Source organism: Triticum urartu, chromosome 2A (assembly GCF_056163025.1).
Source record: "Triticum urartu cultivar PI428250 chromosome 2A, HENAU_Tu73, whole genome shotgun sequence".
In the NCBI taxonomy this organism is placed as follows: domain Eukaryota; kingdom Viridiplantae; phylum Streptophyta; class Magnoliopsida; order Poales; family Poaceae; genus Triticum; species Triticum urartu.
Genome location: NC_141874.1, coordinates 709,199,658 through 709,215,016, shown reverse-complemented (window position 1 = coordinate 709,215,016; position 15,359 = coordinate 709,199,658). Strand labels below are relative to the sequence as shown.

The 15,359-nt window shown below is 45.3% G+C and overlaps 2 protein-coding genes across 5 annotated transcripts; one reads left to right on the top strand and one right to left on the bottom strand.

Moving 5' to 3' along the window:
- The first annotated feature begins 3,806 nt into the window (after nt 1–3,806).
- On the top strand, nt 3,807–5,536 carry MOT2 (sulfate transmembrane transporter). Its single transcript, XM_048703630.2, has one exon. The coding sequence runs from the start codon at nt 3,885–3,887 to the stop codon at nt 5,247–5,249; it is 1,365 nt and encodes a 454-aa protein (XP_048559587.2). The 5' UTR covers nt 3,807–3,884; the 3' UTR covers nt 5,250–5,536.
- Nucleotides 5,537–5,953: 417 nt separating this feature from the next.
- On the bottom strand, nt 5,954–13,360 carry LOC125540053 (uncharacterized). 4 transcript variants are annotated; one of them, XM_048703625.2, is made up of 14 exons: nt 12,932–13,360; nt 12,237–12,279; nt 11,407–11,661; nt 11,231–11,323; nt 10,208–10,542; nt 9,992–10,141; nt 9,710–9,904; nt 9,028–9,102; nt 8,841–8,907; nt 8,499–8,774; nt 7,633–8,398; nt 7,477–7,533; nt 6,963–7,031; nt 5,954–6,400 (listed from the first exon to the last, which is right to left on the bottom strand). In XM_048703625.2, the coding sequence occupies exons 1-14, from the start codon at nt 13,271–13,273 to the stop codon at nt 6,358–6,360; spliced, it is 2,766 nt and encodes a 921-aa protein (XP_048559582.1). In that variant the 5' UTR covers nt 13,274–13,360; the 3' UTR covers nt 5,954–6,357. The 4 variants fall into 4 exon arrangements, with proteins under 4 accessions (XP_048559582.1, XP_048559583.1, XP_048559585.1 ...); XM_048703626.2 differs by having other exon boundaries at nt 8,562–8,774; XM_048703628.2 differs by lacking the exon at nt 11,407–11,661.
- Nucleotides 13,361–15,359: the final 1,999 nt, after the last annotated feature.

Here is a 15,359-nt window from a genome sequence, read left to right as displayed (position 1 = left end):
GGAGGCGCTAATGACTGTGTGTCATGTCCTAAATCGGGTTCCCACAAAGCATAAGACCATGACTCCATTTGAGGAATGGGAAAGGAAAAGGTTGAAACTCTCTTACCTACGTACTTGGGGTTGTTTGGCGAAAGTCAATATACCAATTCCCAAGAAGCGCAAGCTTGGACCAAAAACCGTGGATTGTGTTATTCTGGGCTATGTTTTTCATAGCATCGGCTATAGATTTTTGATAATAAAATCTGAGGTGTCCGACATGCATGTTGGTACGATTATGGAGTCAAATGATGCAACTTTCTTTGAGGACATATTTCCTATGAAGGATATGTCGAGTTCATCAAATCAGGAGATACCTACTCCATCTAGTGACGAATTCACTGTAATTCCTGAACCCACCATTGCGATGGAACACGTTGAGAATCCTGTTGAGGTGACAATGGAACTCCTGTGAGGAGTAAGAGACAGAGGATTGCAAAGTCCTTTGGTGATGATTTCATTGTGTACCTCGTGGATGACACACCCAGGACTATTTCAGAAGCCTATGCATCTCCTGATGCTGACTACTGGAAGGAAGCTGTATGTAGCGAGATGGATTCCATCTTAGCTAACGGTACCTGGGGGATCACTGACCGTCCTTATGGGTGCAAACCTGTAGGATGTAAGTGGGTGTTCAAGAAGAAGCTTAGACCTGATGGTACGATTGAAAAGTACAAGGCACGGCTTGTGGCCAAGGGTTATACCCAGAAAGAAGGTGAAGACTTCTTTGATACTTACTCACCCGTGGCTAGACTGACCACAATTCAGGTGCTACTATCACTGGATGCCTCACATGGTCTTCTCGTTCATCAAATGGACGTTAAGACAGCTTTCCTCAATGGAGAGTTGAAGGAGGAAATTTACATGGATCAGCCAGATGGTTTTGTAGTACCTGGTCAGGAAGGAAAGGTGTGCAAGTTATTAAAGTCTTTATATGGCCTTAAACAAGCTCCTAAGGAGTGGCATGAGAAGTTCAAAAGAACATTAACTGCTGCCGGCTTTGTAGTAAACGATGGTGACAAGTGTGTGTACTATCGCTATGGTGGGGGCGAAGAAGTTATTCTTTGTCTGTATGTCGACGACATATTGATATTTAGAACCAAACTTGATTTAATCAAGGAGGTTAAGGATTTCTTATCTCGCTGTTTTGAGATAAAGGATCTAGGAGTAGCTGATGTTATCTTAAACATCAAGCTGTTGAGAGATGAGAATGGTGGGATCACACTGCTTCAGTCTCACTATGTGGAAAAGGTCTTGAGTCGTTTTGGGTATAGCGACTGCACACCTTCTCCAACTCCATATGATGCTAGTGTGTTGCTTCGAAAGAATCGACAGATTGCTAGAGATCAACTGAGGTATTCTCAGATTATTGGTTCGCTTGTGTATTTGGCGAGTGCCACGAGGCCTGACATCTCTTTTGCTGTGAGCAAGCTGAGTCGGTTTGTGTCAAAACCGGGAGATGATCATTGGCATGCGCTTGAGAGAGTTATGCGCTATTTGAAAGGCACCGCGAGCTATGGGATTCACTACACCGGGTATCCAAGGGTACTGGAGGGTTATAGTGACTCAAACTGGATTTCTGATGCTGATGAGATAAAGGCCACAAGTGGTTATGTTTTTACACTTGGTGGTGGCGCTGTTTCCTGGAAGTCTTGCAAGCAGACCATCTTAACGAGGTCAACTATGGAAGCAAAACTCACAGCATTGGACACTGCCACTGTTGAAGCAGAGTGGCTTCGTGAACTCTTGATGGACTTACCTATGGTTGAAAAACCAATACCCCCTATCCTGATGAACTGTGATAATCAAACTGTGATCGTCAAGATAAACAATTCGAAGGACAATATGAAGTCCTCAAGACATGTGAAGAGGAGACTAAAATCTGTCAGAAAATTAAGGAACTCCGGAGTTATTACGTTGGATTATATCCAGACGTCAAAAAACTTGGCAGATACCTTCACAAAGGGTCTATCACGTAATGTGATAGATAATGCATCGATGGAGATGGGTTTGTGACCCACCGCATGAGTTGTCCATAGTGGTAACCCACTCTATGTGATCGGAGATCCCGTGAAGTAGAAGTGGGAAACAAGTTGTTGGTCAGCTGGAAGGAGAGTATTCCTATATTAACTATCCCACTCCGTGAAGATGCAATACTCTCCTGATCTGCATGGCAGGTTGATACTTATCTTAATGTGTTCCAAGTGACTTATTCGGGTAAGCAGAGATGTTGTCCTGCAGAACATCTTCTGAGGAACACACCTATATGAATTTGACTGTTAACGTCGCAGTCTGTGAGAATTGGGTGTTCTCTAATAAATTTATGAAAAGGCCCTGGAGTATGACGTATACGCTCCACCCGCAGAAAAGCCTTGCGGCAGCCAAGTGTCGGTCAAGAATTTGTGTGAAACTAGTCTCGCAAAAAACTTGTAGTTCAAGGCATAGTCCACTATTCAAGTTGTGATCTAGTGTAACATAAATCTCTAAGTGGAAGTTCAACTTCACAGTCTCCACTAAACACCGGTATATAAACAATATTTTGGAACTAAATGATGAGATGTGCCAATGAGACTTTGTGGGGAATTGTTGGAATTTTGCTAGTAGGCCTTTGTCCCAAAGCCCAACTAAAATTCTGAAATTCTCTTGGCTCATTCATGCACACATGTGAGTGGAGTGAGTGAGGCTAAAGTTTAGTCCCACCCCGGAAGTTGAGAGAGAGTTGTACCTCTTTATAGGGTGAGCTCTTCTACCACTTGTATGAGCATGAGAAGAGAAGACCTACACGCGCGCTCCTCCTCCTCGCTCGCCTCGTCACGACGCGCCGCGCCGCGGGTTGCGGGATTGAGCCAAGCCGAGGACAGAGCTATGCACGTTGTCTATATTTTTGCTGTTCGGGAAAATTAATGAGTCATTAATTAATAATTAACGGACGCGTTAATTACTGAACCGTTTCCCACGACCTACCCGGCCCGCACTATATAGTCAGGCAGACGTCTATCCTAGCCGCCGCCACTTCGTGTGGTTTCTCACCACCGTTCCAGATCATTGCGCCACCAAGCAAGTCTTCTCCATCCCTCCTTTCGGCGTGAGGGACAGCAGGCCTCCGGAACCCCGCCTCTCGTGATCCTGTACGGGAGAGGGGCGATCAGGTTTTTGGGGAGCGCACTCGCGCGACTGCTGGCAGCGACGACTTCGCGAACGACGACTTCTTCCCCGACCTTGGCAACCTCGTCCTCGACGACATGGGTGACAACGTCAACGCCAGCGGTGTTGCTCCCGCTGCACCGTATGTGATTCTATCCTTCCCGTTCGAGATCGTGGTAGAATTCATGTTTCTAGTATGTGCCCTAGATGTGATCTGTTCATCTGCTATGCTAGTTCACATGATTAGTTTAATCTCTATTGCTGTAGTCATGATTTATCTTCTGTTTATTCGGATTAAATCTCGTAGTAATTTGCTCATATTTCCAACAAGGAATAGGGTGTGTGGTATTTATAGAGATGAATGTATGCGTGTATGTATGAGCGCTTGCGTTTGTACGTGTTAAAAAAAAGACGGTGATGAAGCCACCGTGTAGAAACACCTTGGTAAAAATTGAATAAGCAAAAATCCAATGCCTCGAAAACCCAGTGTGTGCTCCATATCTGACAAAGTTGCGTTTAGAAACATGAAGCGTTCACCGAGTATATATAAACCACGCACGTCGCCATCGCGCTAAACAACAATCGGAGTCCGGATGCCATCGCCATCTATAATCACTGCAAATCTCGCACGCCACCTGCCCATTTCTATACTCAGCCCCCACCCACAGCAGTAGTGCTCTGCGGTCGTGCAGCTGCAGCCGGCCATGGCATCCTCCGCCGGCGACCCGCTGCTCCCGGCCGAGCGGCCACACCGCCGGCGGTTCCTCCCGCCGTCCATCCGGCTCAAGACGTCCGTCTGGTCGGAGCTGGGCGGCGCGGTGGGGGACCTGGGCACCTACATCCCCATCGTGCTGGCGCTGTCGCTGGCCTCCCACCTCGACCTGGGCACCACGCTCATCTTCACCGCGCTCTACAACTTCGCCAGCGGCGTGCTCTTCGGGATCCCCATGCCCGTGCAGCCCATGAAGTCCATCGCCGCCGTCGCGCTCTCCTCGGCGCACCTCACCGTCCCGCAGATCATGGGCGCCGGCATCGCCGTCGCCGCCATCCTCCTCTTCCTCGGCGCCACGGGGCTCATGACCTGCCTCTACCGCGTGCTCCCGCTCCCCGTCGTCCGCGGCGTGCAGCTCTCCCAGGGCCTCTCCTTCGCCTTCACCGCCGTCAAGTACATCCGCTACGACCAGGACTTCTCCCGCTCCTCCTCCGCCTCCACCTCCGCGGAGCGCCCCCTGCTCGGCCTCGACGGGCTGCTGCTCGCGCTCGCCGCGCTGCTCTTCATCCTGCTCACCACCGGCGCCGGGGACGACGACGATTCAGCCATCAACGCAGCCGACGGCCGCGCCGCCACGCGCCGTCGCTCCTGCGGCCGCGTCCCGGCGGCGCTGATCGTGTTCGCGATCGGGCTGGTGCTCTGCTTCGTGCGTGACCCCTCCATCTTCCGCGGCCTCCGCTTCGGGCCGGCGCCGCTGGGGCTGGTGAAGATAACATGGGACGACTTCAAGATCGGGTTCTGGCAGGCGGCCGTGCCGCAGCTCCCGCTGTCGGTGCTCAACTCGGTGATCGCCGTGTGCAAGCTGTCGTCGGACCTGTTCCCGGAGCAGGCGGAGCTGTCGCCGGCGAGGGTGTCCGTCAGCGTGGGGCTGATGAACCTGGTGGGGTGCTGGTTCGGCGCCATGCCGTGCTGCCACGGCGCGGGCGGGCTGGCGGGGCAGTACCGGTTCGGCGGCCGGAGCGGCGCGTCCGTGGTGTTCCTGGCCATGGGCAAGCTGGCGCTGGGGCTGGTGTTCGGCAACTCGTTCGTGACGATCCTGGGGGAGTTCCCCATCGGCATCCTGGGCGTGATGCTGCTCTTCTCGGGCGTGGAGCTGGCCATGGCGTCGCGCGACATGGGGAGCAAGGAGGAGTCGTTCGTGATGCTGGTCTGCGCCGGCGTGTCGCTCACCGGCTCCAGCGCCGCGCTGGGGTTCATCGCAGGCGTCGTGCTGCACCTGCTGCTGCGCCTCAGGGAGGTGGATTGCGGGGAGCTCGTCGGCCGGCTGAGGGCCAGGCGGTATCCCTGGTTGCTGTAAATTACTGAATTGAATGCTTCCTGCGTTGCATCCCGGTATAGGGATTATCCAGTTGTATCTATATCTGTAGGAAAGAAGATCACATCTGTAGTGATTTCTATCAGGCAAATACCCTGCTGGCTGCTGCGGTAGGAAAATTTGACTGCATAAACAGGTGACTGTCCTGATGACTACTTTGGTAGAACAATGTTTCGAATGCTGCAGAGCAGAGGCTACTCCAAACAGTGGTCATGCTCACAGACACATGGTCCATCTCTAACGGAATAAGAATAGATGGTGCTGAAGTATCAGTGATGAGGCAGTTGGACATGCCTGGGCTTGTATGTGTTCTGATACTGAAGTAGCATTCACTCAGCAGGTTGCACATCAGCATCATTCATCTACCATCCCAACTACTGACCCACCCGGTAATTCAGTTCAAAACGTAATTCAGTAGAAATATTCACAACATCATGCTGCAACCAATCTGCCTTCCCTTCGTCCATTTGAGGCCAACACAACGGGCATGTCTGGCACATTGCCTCAAATACACTTTTCCTGATTTTACAGTGTGTTTTCTATTTCGTCCACAATAAACCAAGGTAGAAAAAATATAATAGGATTCTTTAGTTTCTGCAAATGAATTCTAAATAAATTCCAGCATGTCCATCCATAGGATAATACAAATTACATGTGGAGGCCTGCAACACACTTTCCCGACCTAATTATGATTCAGGGATAGGCGATGAGCATATATAACAATACAAAATTACATCGCAGCATGTCCCAACGAAACTCGGCCAGTCTCCTCTCCTTGCATACTAGTACTAAATGTCCTCAAGAGAAAATACAAGTAATAAAATAGTTAAAGGGACGCTAGAGCTACAAATTATGAAGTCCCCTGCTTGTACAAAACATTACATATCCTAATATTGGCAAACCGGACATATCTTCCGCTGGGCACCGTGCATCATCCTTCGAACAACATCCATCACGTGAGTCGTCGAGTCGTCTCCTCTGTTGGAGGCTAGATCCAGCATCTTGTTTCGTGGGCGTGCAAATGTTGTTTCCTCATCGGAAGGGCAAAGGGCAAGCATCCCTAGTGGAAACAAACAAAACCACCTAGCTTCTACCTCCTCTTGACCGGAGTTCTAGATCTGGACCGCTTCTTCCTGCAATGATTAGAAATAGTTTAACAAATGGAGTGTGATTACGGTGCAGGTGCTGTAGCACACACAGAGCTCCAGATTAACATGGGTCCGCATTCCTGAAAAGGTCTAGGATGAAGCACGGCTGGAATGCCGACCCTGCCATTGCACTCCACGACAAAATACAATTCAGAAAGTTATGGACTTGATAACCTCATAGGGGCTTGAATGCTTGTTCTAATTTCTCAAGTTACAATTCAAAGAAGTTCCAGGTGAAATTATTTTCAAAATTCTTAAGTTGACACAACATCACACTATGGCAAACTATGCAAATTTACGATCTAATAAAGGTATCTTACAAAATCCAAAACACAATTTTTTCATGACACCTAAAGGTTCACCCTTTTTATCCTGAAAATCCTTGATATCTCCTCTTTTTTGGCCCTGTTGTACTAACCCATTTCCCAGAAATCAGCTACATCAAGTTTTGAATATATAACAACTTGAATCTATAAATTGCTGAAAATTCACACCAAAATATCACCTGGCAATGTAATGAAAAATAAAGAACCAATTAAGCGCTTACCTTTCAGCAGATGAATAAGGTGAATGCCTGCGGTGAGAATGCTTGCTATGTGGAGACCGCGAAACTCGTCTAGAGATGAAACATAATACTAAATGGGTAAGTTTAAGGATAAGCGATATATGAACCTGATGTTGCTTCACTCAGAGGTGTCCTGCTCAGTGCTTATTCATATCATATCAAATTGACAAATAATAGAAGTAAAACAGTTCCAACATTATCCAGCTTTGAGGCACTCTTGCAGAGAGAATTATTATGAAGAGATGTAGTGCAACACAGTTCTACTAAACATAACATTAAAATCCCACTGATGTTTCAGAGCCACCTTATCATAAATGCCCTACCCCTTCATGGTGAGAAATGAGATTGATGTCTATAGCATGATTCTGAGCATTCATGATCAGCAAAACTATCAATGTCAAACTTACATAGTTATGTGAACATGTTGGAGCTAACTAGCAAAAACTTCCCACTGTTAACATATATTACATAGAAGGGAGGAATATTGTTGATATACCTGCTCCTAGATTTTGGAGGTGAGGGAGACATGCTGTTTTTACGAGAATGACTCTTTCTGCAGTAGAAAATGGAGTATGGAGTAATCAGTAAACAAGAGAAAGGGCAACTCATAAACTGAGACATGCTAAACATCAAAATGTAAGAATAACACTACCTCCTTTTTGCATTATCAGAAGGCTCGTCGCTTGAAACACTCCCTCGAACACGTGAAGAACTCTCATTCCTAGCACGGCTTCTCCCACTTGGTGACCGTGACCGTGACCTTCTGCTGCTGTGGCTAGCTGAGCTCTTAGTAATTTGCCTTGATCTATCGTCATTCCCATCTTTTCCTATGTCTCTTCTATCAGCAGAATCCCTCTTTCTCTCTCTTGCATCCTTTGGAAGGTCCTTTCGATCTCTTTTGGCATCATCCCATCTATCCAATCCATGTTTTGCATACCTGCCAGAACCCTTTTCCTCTTTGTAGGTGCCTTTTTTATCAATATTTTCAGGCATGCTATGCTTGTCACCATCTCTAAACTTGTCAGTTCTAGAAGGCTCAGAGTCTTTTCCATTGACAACCTTCACCTCTTTAAGATCTTTCTCATGACCGTTCCTTTCAAAATGCCTGTGAGTGCTCTCCGCATTATTATTATTACTTTCAGTATGATGGCCGGAAGAGGTTTTTCCATTTTGGAAATCCACCTCTGCATGTCCATGTACCTTCTCATTCGTTTTATGAATCACACCAATTGGCTGAATAGAAGTTTTGGCTTCTCCATTCTGTGTGTCATGAATACTTGGCTTTCGTTCAGATTCTGCAGTTGGCCAACTCTGAGATCTTCTGTCACTGGATTTATGATCATCTCCAGATGGAACACTTTGGACTGAAGCAATACTTCTGTTACTATTATTGTGCAGTTCGCCATCAACGTTCTCACCTACATGGTGATTATGTATCAAAGTTAACAATAAGCTCTTCCTTCTTTAGAAAATAAATTCACGGAAACCATGTCTGCTTTGTGTTTTTCAAGAACTTACTTTCTTTAGGATGAGCTGCACCAACTTTAATTTCAGATGATAAATTTGAAATTAAATCCTTACCATCACCGTCACCCTCATCATCCTCGTCATCTGAATCATAACTAGCAAGACCAAGAAGAGCACCTTTAGGAGAACTTAGCCCATTACCATCAGAATGACCAGTAGAGCTAACATTGTTTGGCTTAGCAGGGACTACAACTTTAGCTGTGGTCTTGACTTTTGCTTCTCCCAGACCAAGGTCCTTTGAGCTAGAGACGCCAGTGGTCTCATTTGCTGCAACACAGAGGCGATAATCAGCAATGTCCTATTTACATTAAGTTTTAAGTACAATTCACTCACTTTCAGCTGATGAATCATCTTCATTCATAACTTTGGTTGCGATCTCGTTAAAAAGATCATCAGTAACCTTGAAATTAAAAAAGGACAAAAGTAAGAAATGGCAGTCTTGCTGTATTTCTTAGGACAGAAGTACATGCTCTGCTAAACCTAGCTAAATAAGTAAATAACTTCCATGCAATGAACAAACCTTTAGAAGAACTTCTGTCAACACACGTTTAATTTCCTTGTTGATTGCTGCCGTCCGTGCCGCTTCAACTTCATCCTGCAAACAATTCAAGTCCAGTACATCGATTTGAAATGAGGGTCATGTTAATATCCAAGTCGAATATGAACAGGAACAAAAAGGATCAACTTTTCAGTAACTAGCATCCGATGTTTCCACCGGATCCAAAAGAAGCGAACATGCGCACAGATGAAAAAAGGCGCTGCTCCAGAAAACTGATTATACGAACTTAGGGGATTTGCCAATACCGTATGACAAGCAACCTCAAGTGTTTTACTGACAAATCAAATCTGGAAAAGATTGACACATAGCCGTGCCATTTCTTTCACCATTATGAAATCACTGTTCTTCAGAAATTACCATATAAAACATCAAAAAAAAATATAAGAAAGTAAGTAAATTATTTAGTTTCTCAAAGCCACTGATTTAATTAGTTCACTTTGATTTATAAAAGTTGTCCAAAAATCATTATGCATTTAAAGTCCTCCACAATACTATTTAGCTTTAAACCCATTAACTTGGACATGGTACTACTCGTACTGAAATAAATCATTAGGGACAGACTTTTGCATGCAAGTGAATCACATTAGGGCAGTTTAATAGCATAATATGTACTGCACTAATGATTAAAAATAAAGAAGAGCACCTCATCAGCTTCATCAGCTATGATTGATTTTGCTGAACTAATGCTTCTACTATCAGTTTGGTCAGCTCTTTTTGGTGGTTCCACAGCATCTTCAGAATCCATGGAATCATAATTTGTCGAATGCTGCACTGAAGCACTGACTGGAGTGGATTTTTTCTTTAGAAGCTCTTCTCGAAGCCAGTTCGGTACTGGAGGCTGGTACATAATCGAGCACAAGAATCAGTTAAAAGTTAAACGGCTATGGTGATAAGCAAGTGAAATGAATGGAACCACAAAACCTACTTTCTTTGACCGTTCTGCAACATTGAAAAGAGCGTTTGCATCTGTAGGGAATGCTTCAGTTACACTACCAACACCAAATGCTGCAGGTGGAATATAGTTCGAACCAGAGAGAGCTCCAAAGAGTGGTCCAGCATGCAAAGAAGGATCCATCTGTAACAGAATAAAAATAAGCACAACTGTATCAATGACGCAAGAAATTATAACAGAGTACTAAACCTGTGATGCTTGTGGTGGTACTGCAGCTGGATGAAAATAGCCAACTGTAGCAGATGGGCCCCATGATTGAGTTGATGTTGGAACTGTGCCATGTTCAGACACTGCTGTTGGAGCACTAGATCTGATATTTATCGTCTCATGTACTGCCATATCAGGAGCTTTTCTGTCATTGAACTCCAATGGTTGGTCACTGGGATCAGCCATCATCCTATAAGACTGTACACCATGCCCAGGCACACCAGGAGTCCCACGAGGAAATCCGTCTTGAACTGACGAGGCACTCAGAGATGGCTGAGCTTGTGGGCTTGGATATTGAATAGTAGCATTCCCATTACCTGTTATTACATGGCATAGTCAAAATCTACCAGTATCAAACCCTGAGCAGAATACATATCAGCATCAACCATATATATAGTTATATACAGTGACCCATCTAGTAATTAAGGAAGAAAAACATGAGTGTTTGCAAAAGACACAAATATTCCACCCCTTCAAAGTGAAAAGTACAATGGATCAACTACATGCCACAGGAATTAAGAACAACTTGGAAAAGCTACTCCCTCCGATCCATATTACTTGTCGCTCAAACGGATGTATCTAGCACTAAAATACGTCTAGATACATTCATTTGAGCAAAAAGTAATATGGATCGGAGGGAGCACATACATTCTACCATTTGTACTGTAATTTTGGTAACACCAAAAACGTGATGGAATCAGAGTCATTGGTAAAGAAAATCACAAGCATCATAGTGCATGCAACCAATAATTTGGATCGGCATCTGCCTTCTCCATTTGAGGCCAACACAATAGTGAAATCGCATGAATTGCCTCAAAATACAACAGGGATGATGTAGCTACAATATCAGAAGATAGATGAAGTGATATGCCCCCTCTGTTCTAAAATAAGTGATGCTTTAGACTTTTCAGTCTTTCTGCAATTGAACGGAATACATATGCAGCAGGATACACCTAATTCTGACTCAGGCCACACAAGCAAACTAAATTGCCAAGCAAGGCATACCTTGAGCAGAAGAATAATTATAAGGTACCTCCTGCTCATAGGTGGATGGAAATGGACCAAAATTCTTCGGTGGTGGCACCATTGGACCTCTATCTGCAATATCATCTTCAGATCTGTTCTGAAACTTACATATCCATATGTAACATATAATGAGCAAGAGTAACAAGACATGTTACCGTGCAAATAGTTTGTTTCCCTCTGTTGACCTGACATTCGAAACATCAACTGATCGCTACTTGATTGTGGAATTGGTGGGTGTAAAGGTTCTGTCGGCTGACCAGCTGGTTGCTGATACTGATCATTGTGGCCATAATGGTGAACCTCTGTTCTACTTGGAATGGTGTGCTGCTGAATCTGGTGATTCTCTGTAACAGATTTAGCAGAAGCCCATTCCTTTGCCTTTGTGGCCCAATCGTCCTCATTGGCAAGCCCTTCGAGTTTATTTGTTTTAGGAAATTATATCGTCAAACAAGCTAGCCATTTATCATTAGAAGTGATTTTTCTGCTCCAAGGAGCCTTTTTTAAGTTGGATGCTGAACTAAAATTCCATTATAAGTCGTTTAACTAACAAAGTAACTAGGCAATGCATTTGTTACATCACAACACAACTTGGGAAGTACTGATTGTGTACAGAAGTACGAATCAAAGATCAGAAGCAAGGTCTACGTAGGAAGGGACATGCATTAATAGTAACAGTCAAAAGAAAAACAGTGTAAGCACCTATCAACCAACCCAAATAACAGTGACGCACAGGATAAATAATTGAATAAATGTAGTCTGAAACTTGAGTTGCATGCACAGTTCATAGTTATGTGACAAACATCCGTATTCATAGGGTTTTAAAAAAAAATTGACACAACTATTGTATTACAATACCCACATATCATAACGATGCTCCAAATCAGTATCAACACAAGCTATGAAGTCTAGTTTGGATTACCTCGCTGTTTTCTTTGCCAGTAAAATTATACATATAATAACATAGGCTTGGATGGTATTGACAAACCTGGGTATCCATGATTTTGAGGCCATGAACGATTCGCCCATGCCTGCAAAATAAGAAATGTCTAATTGTCAAGTCACAAAACTTCATTTCCAATGGAAGAACATAACAAATAAGCAACTTAAACAAGAAGCCATAGGTAAAATTGTGTCACTATGGCTTAAAACTTGAAACAAACAAAAACATGCCGCCATTTGGCAGAACATTTGATACCACTGAAGAAACCTCACTCAAAACCAGGATAAGTAAATCATAAAACTGCTGCCCAGTTGTACAGAGCGGAGGAGACAAAATGTTTAGCTATTTCACGAAGCCATGAGTGATTTCCGGAGAAAAATTACAGAATAAAGTCCACAAGTTACACCAGTTTGCCAAAACAGTTCCTCGCCAATCGTCCATCAGCAAGACAGCAACCAAGCTACAGATTGCACAATGTCACATAACCACCCCCATTATATAACCCATCCTCATTCCACCATGATACCAACATCATACTACACCAAGCACAAGCCGCAGTAAATAGAGTGGAATCACAGAACCAATATAAGCATATAACATTGCTTCCCCTAAACCCTAGGACCAACAACGGGCCTACGCTCCGAATCCTAACACAAAATCAGCTACAGATGCTCCTTCCTAACAGTATACCGATCACCAATCTTCTGTCACAGAGACGAAACCAGGTGACGCCGACATACCTGTCCCGGCGGCGGAGGCGGGTAGCTCTGCGGCGGGGGCTGGGCCGCAGCGTGGTGGGGAGGCCAGGGGTTCCCGGGCGCGGGGGGCGGGGGCTGCATCTGCTGCTGCATCGGCGGGGGAGGGGGCTGGTACGCGTACTGCGGCGGCGGGGGGCGGTGCTGGTGCTGGAGGTCGGGGGGCGGGTGGCCCCACTGGTGGTGCGGGGGAGGGTACGGGTGGTTGGGGTGGGGCGGGTGGTACGGCGGCGCGGGGATGGGATACCAGTTGGAGGGCGGAGGGGGCTGCGGCGGCGGCGCGTCGCCGGAGCCGTCGAAGCGGCGCTGGTGGTGGTACGCGTCCATGGAGGCGGGGCGGAGAGGAAGGCGACCGGACGGACGGGGGCACGAGCTGCAGCCTGGGTTTGTCCTGGTCTGGTCTGGTCGGGTCGGGTCGGGTGGGGTGGTCGCGTTTTGTTTTGCCGTGAACGAACGAGGCCGGGTTGGCGCCGGACTGGAGGACCACGGGCTGGGCCCGCGTGGTCTGCCAGGCAGGCCGTGGCAAATCGGCGCATCTGTAAAATGAAGGAGGATTTGGGAGGGCCAATGTGAGCAGTAAATTTCACTAAAGAGTGACCATGCCCTTAGAAAAACTAAAGAGTGACCATTTTTTTGTTTAAAGGAACAATTTTGTTATCGGCATGAAAAGCAATAATTTAACTGAAAAACACAAACTTATTTTTCTTATGCGATGTGCATCTATGGAAAAGAGGAAGGAGAAGGGCATCTCCAATGGCAGACGCTTAAGTCAATGCTTAAAAAATAAAAAATTTAGACTACAGGGCGATTTGTGATACAACGGTGGATGCTAGTTCCGGGTACTCTGAGTACACAGCGTTTTACCTGGTCGGGGTAGAAAAGAGGCAAGCGCTACGGGGACTACCATGAGAAGGCTGGACCAACTAACTTCTACAAGGTCATCCTTGCCCTGAAGTTTTAGTGCATACCAATGCCCTTGGACTTCACGAAGCATTCCCGGCCGTGCCGACAAAGTCAAGCTGAAGACGAACACCGCTTGCTTGTGGAGGGTCACTGTGAAGCTGATAGACGGCAGGGTCGCCCTCGATTAGGGTTGGGCTCCCTTCGCCGCCGTCCATGAGATCAAGATCGGGTACATGGTGACCTTCAAGTTGCTAACTCCCGACACACTCAAGGTCATTGTCCTCAACAACAACGGCACTGAAGTGGTGACCAGGTGCTAGAGGCACGACGACATGTTCGCTATGAACATCTAGGAGAGCTCTGGTTTGATTATTATTCAATCCCGTACTAGTTTGGTTCAGAAGTGCTTGGTTTAAATGTCATACTATCGTCAAAATTACTAGGTTTAGTTTAAAACTATGTTTATATGCTATGTATTTGCGTGTCTTTGATTTTTTTCTGCTTAACCTTACCACGACGACGAGGAGGCTATTAGACAACATGCGTTCATGTGACCAAATGCCATGCCTTGTGTTTTCCGTCTAAATAACTGACCAACTAAACAGCCAATTTTCCGTTTCGTCCTAGTCAGGCTAGAGAGTATGCACGTAACTAAACAACACGTAGATGTTTTTTTTAACTGTGTTTTGCAATGCATGAAAAAGTTGCTACGGCAACCAAACACGCCTCAAAAAGGACCCAACCAGTTTGCATGCATGGGAGTACGAAGTGAAGTGTTCAATTCGAGCGCTTGGGCTGTCGTTCGGTTTGATCGCTAAAAGTTGGTGGTTCGGTGATTGGCAAAGTCCAATTATTATATAGGCCATTAAAGTCATGAAAATACAAAGATGAACATGGGTGCCCGCGCCCACGTGAATAGTAAATTCATAAAAAAATACTAAAAAATTCTGAAATTTCACAGTATGAAACTTAATCGATCATTCTACTCACGTATGAAGTTTCAATGATGTATTGACATCCAAGGTATTCTTAGTGAAAAAAATACAGATGTGACCATACTATTCATTAAATAGTGTTTTTAATATAGCTTCAATTTTGTCATTTTTGCCCAGATTGCTACGGATGTGATTTCTTCGTGAAACTATATATGCGAGTATACCGGTTGACTATGTATATTACAAAAATAAATTCAGTTTTTTTTTGTTTTTGTTTTTTTCTAGCATTTTTAAAAATTTACTATTCATAAAGGGTGTGCGCGCACCAATGTTCACCAAATCCGCGTCCACTAAAGTCAAGTCTATTCAAGGTTGATTTTCACGAAAAAGGTCATTGTTTTCTCAAATCCAATTATGGAGAGGGGGTCAATAGCAGCCACTACGGGCAGGAAAGTCGTCTTTGACTGATTATATTGATGTGGATTAAGCTGAAGAAAGAAAAATAACCTTTTATAGAATAAACAAGAAACACTTTGACCCTGTCAAAAAACTGACATTAAAGTAAGAGGTTTTCA